Below are 13546 nucleotides of genomic sequence, written 5' to 3'. Positions count from 1 at the left end.
CAAGTCCCAATGAACTCAATGGGACTTACATTGAGTAGACACATAGAGGACTCCACTATAATACCACCTTGGAGAGTCTGGGGGAAGAAAGCTTAATTTTGTAGAGAAGAAAATTTGGCAATGACATATAATGGAATTTCCTCCCTCGCTATGCTCTCACCTTTTTAAGAATTAGTGCCCTCGTTTTCTGATGGTCAGCATCTCATACAGCAGAGCTGGGAGTCATTATACTATTTAAATCTTTAATAGTCATAAGAAAACAGCTTTTCATAAGCTTTATTACTGTCACTAACAAGGATGGAAAAAAATGAATCTTAAAACAAAAGTTCCTGTGTTCATTTCACTAGGTGGCAAAGTACATAAATATGGAAGTGCTAAAATGAGTGGTTAATTATCATCTAGCTAAGCAAAATTGCTTCCCGCTATGTTTTATTTCACTTCAGTTAATTGCATAAAGTCCAGTTAAGGAAGACTTGCAATGTTTCGTCCAACCTTTCTATCATAGATATGAGGGTTTGGGGAGACTGGGAAAGCAGTTACTGATCTTAACATGTAAATTATAGAAAGACAAAGGGTTCCATCTGAGACAAGAAAAAGGCTTATATGCGCTATGTGGTCCTTGACTCCAGGTGGTGACCCAATCAAGTCAGCCAAATTAGTTCAGAGGCTTCCATTATACAATGTTGATATGCATCCTTCAAAAAACAAATAAATAGGAAAATATATCATAGATTATAAAAAAAAACCCTTAATGCATCCTTTTTGCATCATCAACGTTTGACTTCAATTATTATGTTTGAATATAATGCAGGATTATGACAGGGTTTTTGATAGTTTGTGGGGGGTTTTAGAAGACACTGGAAGCAAAGTAAAACAGTTACTTTACCTGAAAAATGTGTCAAAGATAAAAAACCCTGTTCCCAAGCTTTCTGGTGCCCTGATCCTATAATTCACTCTGAACAACTCCAAATGTCAGCCTGTATGATTTATATTGATTGAACTGTGGTTGTAAGTTATTTTTAATGTGTTGGTGTGCAGCTACCTTTCTGGTTTCCTTTATTTCATGACAGGAGGGGAAGGCAATTGTTACTGGGACTGCAGCATGCAGGAAAGCTTATTTCTTCCTTCGCCGGTTGCCATCAGGATGAAAATCCTATTCCCACACCTCCAAGGGAAAGACAAAAGTTCCCAGTGATGTGTGTGTCCCCCATACTAGTAAATTATTAAAGAAAAGTGTATGCTCTGCATTCAGCGCAACATTTAGCTAGGTCTTCAGAGTAACACTTTTTCTATGCTGCTCCTGCACATCTGGACCAGGGTATTTGATACCATGGGATCCTCAGAAGGATGGTTCCTCTGCATTGGTTTGTCATGTATGTTTTGCAGCTGTCTGAAGGTTCTTTCAGAAGTTACTCTCCAGGCATTCCAAGAATGAATGGGAGAAGGAGGAGAGGAGCTGCATGCTCTGGCCACACCAGCCCTACTTTTGTGCACTGAGAAGAAAGTCTGGAGGGAAAATATGCACATTCACTTCACCCATCTACCAGGAATTCCAGTCATGCAGGGTTCTGAATCCCATGGAGGGACCTACATGCATCCCATCAAATCTGTGTAGCCACCACCTTTAGATCTTCTGCCCCCTATGCAAAGGTCTGGGAGTGGAAACAACAGGGGAAGGGAAATTGGGACTGGGCCAGCATGTGGGGGGGGGCTTACCCCCCCATACCCATTCTTGGAGCACAAGAAGAATAACTTCTGCCATTTGTCTTGACTCAATTCTTATGTCCTGAAAACGCTTAAATCCTTGTAAACAAAACAGGGATGTATATAGCATAGATCAACACTTTTATTTAGAATGTGGAAATAAATTATTATGGATTCACAGACAAAAGTCATTAGATAGCTCCACCCTAACTGTGTTGCTAGAGTTCATTAAAGCCCATCTCCAAAACTCTGCCCTGCTCTTATTTTTATACCCATTACTGGCAATTGTGCCACTTGTTTAATTTCCTAAGTATTTTGAGAAATTTAATTATTGCAATTCATCATATTCAGCTTTGTTAACAGAGACAAAACGATTACCTCACCTCTTGCTATATAAGCAAGGCTTCCAAAGTTGTTTTCTAAATGTGTGCTCAGTCACTTCGTAAATGACTGTGTCACACATGCCAGGATGTATTGTGCAAAAGGCTCCAGAGAAACAAAGATGACTTTAGCCAATAGATACGCTGTGATGTAGGCAGAAAAGAAAGAAAAGAAAAAAGAATCTGCTTCTGGGCCCCATTCAAGCTGCTGGTGTGTTGTCCCAGAAAGCCATAAATTGATTGAGCCCTAAATAAATATCAGGTTTGGAACCCACTTTGTAAAGGGGGCCACTTTGGTCTGGAGCCACGGAACAGCACTGCGTTGCCTCACTTCATTTTCTGACGCTTTGGATGTCTCCCCATTAACTATAATGGAAAACTCAACAAACAGCTATAACTTCTTTTTTTAGTTTTGGCAAGCACCAAGTGCCTATAACTTCTCCAATTCCCCCCCCCCCCCCAAAACTGGATGACGTCTGGGGTAGCGGGAGATGAAGCTTGCCAAATTTCAGATAGATAGGTGCAGCAGGGTGGTTTATGCAAGGACAGCCTTTTAAAGTTTACATTTTTTAAAAAAAGGAAGATCTTCCCTTTTACACCAGTTGCTGGGAATGACAAGAGGCCCTGCCTGTGGGCTACCCATGGGCATCTGATGGACCACTGTGAGAAGAGGATGCTGGACTCGATGGGCTTTGACCTGATGCAGCGGGTCTCTTCCTATGTTCTCCCATCCCTTGCTTTTCTGGACAATCTGTTGTGTATTTTTTTGGAGCAATGCTTGGTGCACACTTTACCTTGATGCTGGTAAAGCCCTCAGAGAACCAGTACCCTTCTCTTTTGGGCAGAAAGGGTGTTTCACTCCTACTTGCTCTTTGCTTCAGAGAGAAACTTGGCTCAGCCCTGAGGCTTTCTTTTAAGAACCATTGTGCTTTGAGCTATCAGCGGCAGTAGGCAACAGCAGCAGTCTTCCACTGGTATAGGTGTCACCCTCCTATTCCACTCTCTGCTCCGAACTGAGGTGCCCAAAGGCACCTAAATCTGCCCTCATTAAGTACTGGTGTGCTTTCTGGTGGAACAGGTAGGGGATGTGTCCTGCATCCCTTGGCCTACAAGGGAGTCCATGGCCAGGTTTGGCCAGACTGGTCCTACATTACCTGGAAACACTTAGCTAGTTGCAACCCAGTCATTACCCTATAAACAAGTGTGTGTGTGTGTGTGTGTGTGTGTGTGTGTGTGTGTGTTCAACCATCATGTATTAACTGGCTCAAAATGACTGGATATAGAAGATGGGAGACTAGTCTTCAAAAATCTACCAAAAGTACTTACTTCACAATGAGCGTTTCAAGTCTATATAACAGAAGGCATATATCAGTGAATGGTGTGGCAAGACCCAATGTTTTGGCATTGATGGAGTTCAAGGGATGTGAGGCTAATCAGTGCCAGGTTGGGAAATCCCAGGGAGCCTTGGGAAATCCCAGGGAGCAGCTCAGACTTTGTTAAAGATATATTTATTGTTAAAATGTGTATGCCACCATATACCCATAGATCTCAGGGTGTTTCACAACATAAATATATACAACTAGGGAGGTAGAGGTGTTCTCAATGCCTTTTCCATGACTTGCAAACATTGGAACATTTTTTTAAGAAGCATTGTAATACCTTCCTTTTCAGGCAGGAGCAGCCAGGCATGGGGAACCACCATAGAGTCTGCCTCCCCACAGCATAGTCATTGCTACTCATTGGGAGGGTGCAAAGCAGAGTGGTGTTGGATTGGTGCAGGCCCACCAGCAGGCCTAAGCAGTACTGCTTAGGCCTGCTGAAGGACACCATGAACAGGCACATGAGAAGAAAAGCGAATTGAAACGGGACTTAAATCCACGTGTCCTTATTTGTGGCACAGGCTGTGAAGCACTAGACCGACCGACCTAATCCACCCACCACCTGGATGCCTCCTGAAGTGAGCAATTTGCATGTGTCAGAGAAAATTATCTTACAAAAGTCAGCAATGATGCCACAAAAAAGAAAGAAACACAAATTGCAGTACATTTTCTATTAGGAAAATTGCTTTATTTAAATTTATCATCTTTGTAGAAGCCATCATTGCTGTGTTTGAGGAAATACTGGATAACATTTGATCTCAATTAAATTATCTCTCTTCCATTTTTGGCAAGATGACTCACTGGATAAAAACGTCATTTCTATCCATTTGCTCTTTTAATCATTCTAACTTACAATATATTTGGAGTCTGGCATGGCTAATCCATCCATTTTACTGAATGGAGCGATTTGGTCTTTCAAAGAGAATGCTTATTCGTGTGGTTTTTTAATAAATATATATATATATATATATGGGAATAAAGAATCACATTCTTAGCAAATAGGGGTCATATAGGTGACTGAACATATTTCCTACACCATACTGGAGGACTTTACAGAGAACCCATAGAGGTGATCAAATTATTCCAGGACCAGTTCTTGTCCCAAGCTAGCTAGGTTCTTTGAAGGCCAAACCAGGCAAGATTTCTCCCATGCAATTAGCAGTTGCATGAATAGCTTTAAAAAAAGCAAATAGCAGCTGCAAGACGGCAGCAGTCAAGTCAAATGCTTTAACCCTTTGGCACCTGCTGAGGTTCCACCTTGGATAAGCCGCTGCCCCCTCACCTATTTTCACGGAAAGAAAAGCTCCCATTTGCACCAATGGAAGCAAATTGCAGGTGAGGGGGAGAATGATCTCAATCAGGCCTGCAGCAAGGACAGAGGGTTCAACCCCTTCTTTTCCTCCCACCAGCACCCCAGTCTGGATTGGGGGCTCCGTGCCTGCTGTATATTTTTACAAACCATTCACATAGTTGCTACCACGTATGTGGTAGAATGAGTATTTGTAGCTACCCAGGACCTGACCCCGCAAATTACCTCCTTTCTTGCAAAATACGTCAGCATTACATAAGAACAAAAGGAACGCCTGCTTGATCAGACCAATTGCCCGTGCAAAACCTGCAAGCAAGTCCTGATCACCAGAGAATCCTCCCCTCCTGCATTTCTCAGTAACTATTCAGAAGCATCACTACCTCTGTCCGTGGAGGCAGATCAGAGATATTATGGCTAGTGGCCACTGAAAGGCTTATTCTTCACGAATTCCTATAACCCTCTTTTAAAGCCATCTAAGTTGGTGGCCATCTAAGAGGGACGCGGGTGGCACTGTGGGTTAAACCACAGAGCCTAGGACTTGCTGATCAGAAGGTCGGCGGTTCGAATCCCCGCGACGGGGTGAGCTCCCATTGCTCGGTCCCTGCTCCTGCCAACCTAGCAGTTTGAAAGCACCTCAAAGTGCAAATAGGTACCACTCCGGCAGGAAGGTAAACAGTGTTTCTGTGCGCTGCTCTGGTTCGCCAGAAGCGGCTTAGTCATGCTGGCCACATGACCCGGAAGCTGTACGCCGGCTCCCTCGGCCAATAAAGCGAGATGAGCGTGCAACCCCAGAGTCGGTCATGACTGGACCTAAGGGTCAGGGGTCCCTTTACCTTTAAGTTGGTGGCCATCAGTGTCATGAACCACTTGTTCTAACTCTAAATATCTCTATATAACTCAAAATATCTCTAGATTTCTGTGGCCCTCGAGAAATTCCAAGACTCCAGCTCCCATCAGCCCCAGCCAGCATGGAAGCCATAGGGCGGCAGAGTGCTCTAATGCTCAGGTCCTACTTATGGGTTTCCCATGGGCATCTGATTGACCACTATGAGAACAGAATGGGCCTGATCCAGCAGACCCGTCTTATACTATGTTCTTATGGCCATTGGTTGGACATGAAGGCAGTTCCAGGCCAGAACAATCTGAAGGGCTGCAGGTTCTCCATCCCTGACCTAAAGGATAGTTTGCACTGTGGTAGTGTAATATTTCACACACAGTGTCATGGAGCTTTATAGGAGCAGGGTAGACCACTGCTCAAAAGAAACATGGATGCTGTTTTACTTTTTCATAGCTATACAGCCATAGTAATTTCTCTCATTCCATTTACAGTGCTTCATTTAAAAAAAGAAAGAAGTGGGGCCTTTAAGGAAGAGAATAATTCCAGAGCTGCTGGCTTGATGATTGCCAACAGAGACTGTAAACTGCTGGCTTCTTGAGCCAGAGTGCAATGATGGTTGTTAATTAAGCTTCCGTAGCATTGACGTCAATGACAGTCATTCATTAAGCTTCAGTGGGGTTTTGAATCAGCTTTGTTCAGACTTGTGGGGTTTTGCTGGAACTCACTGGTACTCATTTGAGCTACTCTTTAAGCCCAGAACTATATGCTCTAAAACAGGCAGATGAGTTGCCAGAATCATTTGCCTCAAAACTTTTAAAGGATTATAAAGACTTGCAGATAATGTATAACAGGTCAGAAAGAGAGAATTGTATACATCCTAAATATACAATTTGGAATGGAAGCTTAGAGGAAGGTCCTATCCACTCCCAAGCTATCACAATTTTGCTATAGCAAACCCATGTCCCCACTTTTTAAATAAAGGCTGTTTCAATGAGTATTTTTACATGGTGTCTGAAATCTTTGCAGAGTTACAGCTGATTGTCACATGTTCTCTAAACCTGCCATGTGGGATGTTATTACACAGAAGTGGGATTTGCTGATGACCATCAAGGAGTTGCAACACAGTAGACACATCACTTAGCCATGGCCCTGAAAACATTGCTCAGAAGAAAATGTGAGCCTCAGGTTGAAAAAGGTTTCCCCACCCCTGTTCTATAGCAATATATAAATGTGTATTCACTTACCTGATCTCGGGAATAGGGACTATCCACTCTCTGTTTGTCACCACAAGCTGCTATGAGAATATTCATTGCATCCAGCTGAAGTAACATCTCACATGCTATTGTATCAAAAAAAGTAATGTTGGCAAGTGCTGCTGAAGCCAGCAGGAAAACCTCTCCAGATGTGGCCTCTTGGCACAGTTCTAGATATATACAAAACAAGGTGATGAAAATATTAAATTAGAACCACTGGATTATCCAAACAAATTTCTGCTAATGTTTATTAAACTAGCTAGGAGGATCAGGTCCGGATTTTCTTTTAGCTTTGCTTTGCATTCCCCTAACCTTTTAGTTTCCACCTTGGTAACCTGATTTACCCTCCGGTGAAACCCAAAGCATCCCTATGTGTACAGCTAATCACTTCTCTCAGTTTACTTTCTGTGTATGAAATTGAAACTGGCCACTCAGCTTTTGTGCAATACTGGTAAGGATGAAATCAAGAGAAAGTTAAATCAAAATGCACTTAAATCAGGAGTAGCCTAAGTGGTGTTTTCTAGATGTTGCTAGACTAGTGGACTAGTGGACTACAACTCCCATCATCCCTGACTGTTGGCCATGCTGACTGGGCTGATGGAAGTTGTAATTCAATACCACCTAGAACAGAGTTTCCCAAAATTGGGGCTCCAGCTGTTGTTGGACTACCACTCCCATCATCCCTAGCTAGCAGAACCAGTGGTCAGGGATGATGGGAATTGTAGTCCAAAAACCTTTGGAGACCCAAGTTTGGAAACCCTGATCTAGAAGGTACCACATTCCCTACCCTGCTTCAAATGCTTGTCTGTGCCTGTAAGTTGCGCTGGTATCTGTGGAACTTACCTTTACCTGTGGATTGCATCCTTACACTCCAGTCCAGTGAGGGTTTCTTTTATGGCTACAGAGTTTCCCTTCAACAATTTACATGTTCTTTTTCAATAGAGAGGCCTGATCTATGTCCACAAAATGTGCAAGCTGATGGAGTCCCCCAATTAAAACAAATGGAAAAGCCTGAATAGTCAAGAGCTGCATGCTTGTTATCAGAGCATGCACCAAACTCTCAGGACACGATTAAGTCTCTTAAGTGCCACAGTCTACTTTCTCTTCCCCCTTGTTGTTGTTGTTTAGTCGTTTAGTCGTGTCCAACTCTTCGTTACTCCATGGACCAGAGCACGCCAGGCACTCCTGTCTTCCACTGCCTCCCGCAGTTTGGTCAAACTCATGCTGGTAGCTTCGAAGACACTATCCAACCATCTCGTCCTCTGTCGTCCCCTTCTCCTTGTGCCCTCCATCTTTCCCAACATCAGGGTCTTTTCCAGGGAGTCTTCTCTTCTCATGAGGTGGCCAAAGTATTGGAGCCTCAGCTTCAGGATCTGTCCTTCCAGTGAGCACTCAGGGCTGATTTCCTTCAGAATGGATACGTTTGATCTTCTTGCATAATTCAAAAGCATCAATTCTTCAGTGATCAGCCTTCTTTATGGTCCAGCTCTCACTTCCATACATCACTACTGGGAAAACCATAGCTTTTACTATACGGACCTTTGTTGGCAAGGTGATGTCTCTACTTTTTAAGATGCTGTCTAGGTTTGTCATTGCTTTCCTCCCAAGAAGCAGGCGTCTCTTAATTTCGTGGCTGCTGTCACCATCTGCAGTGATCATGGAGCCCAAGAAAGTAAAATCTCTCACTGCCTCCATTTCTTCCCCTTCTATTTGCCAGGAGGTGATGGGACCAGTGGCCATTATCTTCGTTTTTTTGATGTTGAGCTTCAGACCATATTTTGCGCTCTCCTCTTTCACCCTCAATAAAAGTTTCTTTAATTCCTCCTCACTTTCTGCCATCAAGGTTGTGTCATCTGCATATCTGAGGTTGTTGATATTTCTTCCAGCAATCTTAATTCCGGCTAGGGATTCATCCAGCCCAGCCTTTCGCATGATGAATTCTGCATATAAGCTAAATAAGCAGGGAGACAAAATACAGCCTTGTCATACTCCTTTCCCAATTTTGAACCAATCAGTTGTTCCATATCCAGTTCTAACTGTTGCATCTTGTCCCACATAGAGATTTCTCAGGAGACAGATGAGGTGATCAGGCACTCCCATTTCTTTAAGAACTTGCCATAGTTTGCTGTGGTCGACACAGTCAAAGGCTTTTGCATAGTCAATGAAGCAGAAGTAGATGTCTTTCTGGAACTCTCTAGCTTTCTCCATAATCCAGCGCATGTTTGCAATTTGGTCTCTGGTTCCTCTGCCTCTTCTAAATCCAGCTTGCACTTCTGGGAGTTCTCGGTCCACATACTGCTTGAGCCTTCCTTGTAGAATTTTAAGCATAACCTTGCTAGCGTGTGAAATGAGTGCAATTGTGCGGTAGTTGGAGCATTCTTTAGCACTGCCCTTCTTTGGGATTGGGATGTAGACTGATCTTCTCCAATCCTCTGGCCACTGCTGAGTTTTCCAAACTTGCTGGCATATTGAGTGTAGCACATTAACAGCATCATCTTTTAAAATTTTAAATAGTTCAGCTGGAATACCATCACTTCCACTGGCCTTATTATTTGCAGTGCTTTTTAAGGCCCATTTGACTTCACTCTCCAGGATGTCTGGCTCAAGGTCAGCAACCACACTACCTGGGGTGTATGAGACATCCATATCTTTCTGGTATAATTCCTCTGTGTATTCTTGCCACCTCTTCTTGATGTCTTTTGCTTCTGTTAGGTCCTTACCACTTTTGTCCTTTATTATGGTAATCTTTGAACGAAATGTTCCTTTCATATCTCCAGTTTTCTTGAACAGATCTCTGGTTCTTCCCATTCTGTTGTTTTCCTCTATTTCTTTGCATTGCTCGTTTAAGAAGGCCTTCTTGTCTCTCCTTGCTATTTTTTGGAAATCTGCATTCAATTTCCTGTATCTTTCTCTTTCTCCTTCGCATTTTGCTTGCCTTCTCTCCCCCGCTATTTATAAGGCCTCATTGGACAGCCACTTTGCTTTCTTGCATTTCCTTTTCATTGGGATGGTTTTCGTTGCTGCCTCCTGTATAATGTTACGAGCCTCCATCCATAGTTCTTCAGGCACCCTGTCCAGCAAATCTAAATCCTTAAACCTGTTCCTCACTTCCACTGTGTATTCATAAGGGATTTGATTCAGATTGTATCTTACCGGCCCAGTGGTTTTTCCTACTTTCTTCAGTTTAAGCTTGAATTTTGCTATAAGAAGCTGATGATCTGAGCCACAGTCTGCTCCAGGTCTTGTTTTTGCTGACTGTATAGAGCTTCTCCATCTTTGGCTCTTCCCCCTACCCATCCCTAAAATTATTGTGGCCACTTATATGGAATTTGATTCAAATAAATCACATGCTTGTCCAGCGTTGAAAGCTTTTTGCTCTAAAAATCTGCCCTGCAGATTTCCTTTTATTTAACATAACACTTATCACTAAAAGATTACAACATCACCCCTGAAATCATCCACTATTTAGCAAACACATTGCATTATCATTTTCTGAATTGCTTATTAATATTTATTCTAGAAGCATTTCTATTTGTATTGCCACAGATAGGAAGATAAATCATGAGCTAAAGTCTCTGTGAGCAGACTTCATTAGTGGCCCTGGGTTACTACACTTAGCAGCCTGCATTGGATGTTGTTCAAGATGATGTTATAATACTAAATAAAATGTGATTGTACGGACAGATGGGTAAAACTAATTGGTCTGTAAGAGTGTAATTCTGCAATTTATCTTACTATCGTTACAGCCATGCATTTGGGATCTAATCCTTTCCCCCACCCTCCCTGGAAATTCTCTTAAAAATGCTGCAGACACAGCTATTGTTATCATAACCTTTTAAGTGCCTTTTAATTCCTGTTGCACATTTATTTTAACTCACCCAGCAATTGGATTTCACCACAGTTCAAAGATTAAATATATGAGTAAAGTAATTTAATTGTTCAAGCTATAAATATGATAGAGAAACTGGTGGTTGATTGGTGGAAATGTTTATCTACCCCCCCCTCCAGATAAGTTGCAGCCTTTTCTGTCTATCTTGCCACATCTGTCTAAACTAGGTGTTGCTTGGATGGGAACAGGGCTGGATTTAGGTGTGATGAGACCCTAAGCTACTGAAGGTAATGGGCCCTTTATATGTCCAGCTGTCCTTTGTCAACAACAAATTGTCACTGTTTTTTGTGTTGAATATATGCTATATGGTAATTTATGGACCTAAAAGCTATATAAAGCCATTTGCACATAAGAAAATACATATTTTATCAAAGTAATTGTTGAACTGAAATACAATTAAGAAGTTGCTGTATGTAGGTTTTATTTTATTTGTTTTTTATCTTATATTTTGGAAATGTACACCCAGGGTTTTTTTCCTTTAAATTTTTTGGGGACCCCCAAGAGAGTGGGGCCCTAAACTATAGCTTGTTTAGCTTATATGTAAATCCAACACTGGGTGGGAACAACAGAAAAATATCTAAATCTCTCCATCATAATCCTGCCTGCAATACCTCATCCTCCAGCGTGGCTACAACTGACATGTTTAAACTATGTGTTCTTTATAGCCAGCAGCATCTCTGGTTGGAAATTCTGAGGTTAATGGAAACATAGGGAGTATGCCTGTTGTGCTATCTGAGCATTATATGCCCACAAATCCTCAGACACAAAACTCCACGAATTCAATGATATACAAGATGCTGCCTTATATACTTTTGACATAAGGTAAAGGTAAAGGGACCCCTGACCATTAGGTCCAGTCGTGACCGACTCTGGGGTTGCACGCTCATCTCGCTTTATTGGCCGAGGGAGCCAGCGTACAGCTTCCAGGTCATGTGGCCAGCAGGACTAAGCTGCTTCTGGCGAACCAGAGCAGCGCACGGAAACGCCATTTACCTTCCCGCCGGAGCGGTACCTATTTATCTACTTGCACTATGCTTTCGAACTGCTAGGTTGGCAGGAGCAGGGACCGAGCAACAGGAGCTCACCCCGTCGTGGGGATTCGAACCGCCGACCTTCTGATCGGCAAGTCCTAGGCTCTGTGGTTTAACCCACAGCACCACCCACGTCCCACCACTTTTGACATAGTCACCACCTAATGGCCAGTTTCAAAGCATTCAAACGTGATGAGTGCATAATGTCCTCCTTTTTATCTTGCACTACAAAAAACCTGCTATTGTTACTAGTGAATTTGAAATTTCTACAAAAGCACACAATACAGGACGGGGGGGGGGGGAGAAGACGACAAGAGTGCAGCCTAAAGAGAAAACAAACTAACAAGCAAAATGGACAGTAGTCAGTTAGGCCACTATCGAGAGAAAATGACAATAATGAGATTAACAGAGTAATTATCTATTCATGGGGAGTCCGGCTGATGGGTCCTGGGTATCAACATAAGTGCTGTTCTGCCAGTGAAGAGGACCTTTTTTGCTGGGAAAGCACACGTGGCCTGTAGACTACTGGAAAGCACTGCATGCATAGATGTACTGCCAGGGGGCAGGGCCCAGAATGAGTTGCATACTAGGGAGTAGGGTGGATAAAAATCAATGGGTTTTTTTTAAAAAAAATCAAATAAATCAGATTTCTTTTATTTAAATCAGGTTTTTTTAAAATTTAAATCAGATTTTTTTTAATTTAAAAATTGTTTAACCACATCAGTTAACAAACATGGATATATATGCTCAGTGTTTGTTTTTTCTGGGGGGAGGGAGGGAGGGGTACACATACCCCTAAACATTTTGTGAATCTTTGTACTTTTGTCCATTTACTGTATTTATTTTTCCTGATTTGAACTATAAAATGGTGGTTTTTTTGAGTCAAAATGAGAGTACCCCTAAACATTTTTTTTAGAAAAAAGCACTGTATATACTATAATGTTATTGTTTTAGTTAAATAAATTGTTTAAATTGTATTAAGGAAATGATTGTTTTTCTCCTTCCAATACAGTACAATAGAAAAGATGTCCAAATATAAACAGTTAACTTGTTAAACCTCACAATAATTTCATAATTATCTGTCTATGCATATCTAATAGTATAACCAAATCAGTAATTTTTGATATAACTGTAAAAACTACTCTGAAACTTTCTTATTCCAAAAACGAAACCTTCATCTGGTTGTAAATATTAAGATTATACCAGCAAGAATGATTCTTTTTATATATATAAAAAAAGATTTAAATCAAGTCTTACTGACTAGTGATTTAACTAGATTTGATTTAAATTGATTTGATTTAAATCAAATCCACCCTGCAAGGGAGTGGTGCCTTATAGGGTTCCACCACTCACCGCACATTTAAAGCACACACAAGAATAATGTAGTTTACCTTTCACATAGCTACATTTCCCAGCACTCTTAACAATCTACAGTTCTCGGGATTCCTTGGGTGGGGGTCTGCTTTAAAAGTATGGTGCGTACGCAACCATACATATCTAAGAGTGTCCTGTATACACCTAGGAGCAAGTCCCATTGGACCCGGTGAGACTTGCTTCTGAGTATAGGTACAGAGGATTGTGCTCTTAATACAGGGCTGACTCACCTATGAGGCAGACGGAAGCAGCCGCCTCAGGTGGCAGAATCCCATGGGGCAGCATTCTCTTGGGTGCCCCACCCATCCTGCCACTGCTGCAAAATCTCGCCAGGAGATCTCTTGAGAACTCCCTGAAAGCCACCTCCAGGGACAGCAGGCAGGTGGGGG

The 13546-nt window shown here is 42.1% G+C and overlaps 2 protein-coding genes across 4 annotated transcripts in view; one reads left to right on the top strand and one right to left on the bottom strand.

Moving 5' to 3' along the window:
- PSMA1 (proteasome 20S subunit alpha 1) overlaps nt 1-13546 on the top strand; it is a 395619-nt gene that overhangs the window by 122219 nt on the left and 259854 nt on the right. The window lies entirely within an intron of this gene.
- Nucleotides 1-13546, bottom strand: part of INSC (INSC spindle orientation adaptor protein) — a 132579-nt gene that overhangs the window by 9806 nt on the left and 109227 nt on the right. For all 3 annotated transcript variants that reach the window (XM_081841283.1, XM_081841282.1, XM_081841281.1), the window contains one exon: nt 6855-7033. In XM_081841283.1, coding sequence (XP_081697409.1) covers nt 6855-7033 — 179 coding nt within the window. The remainder of the gene's footprint in view (nt 1-6854; nt 7034-13546) is intronic.

This window comes from Podarcis erhardii, assembly GCF_964252035.2.
Source record: "Podarcis erhardii genome assembly, chromosome: 1".
Classification (NCBI taxonomy): Eukaryota; Metazoa; Chordata; class Lepidosauria; order Squamata; family Lacertidae; genus Podarcis; species Podarcis erhardii.
Note: the sequence above shows the minus strand (reverse complement) of the source record. Positions and strands in the feature narration are given on the sequence as shown.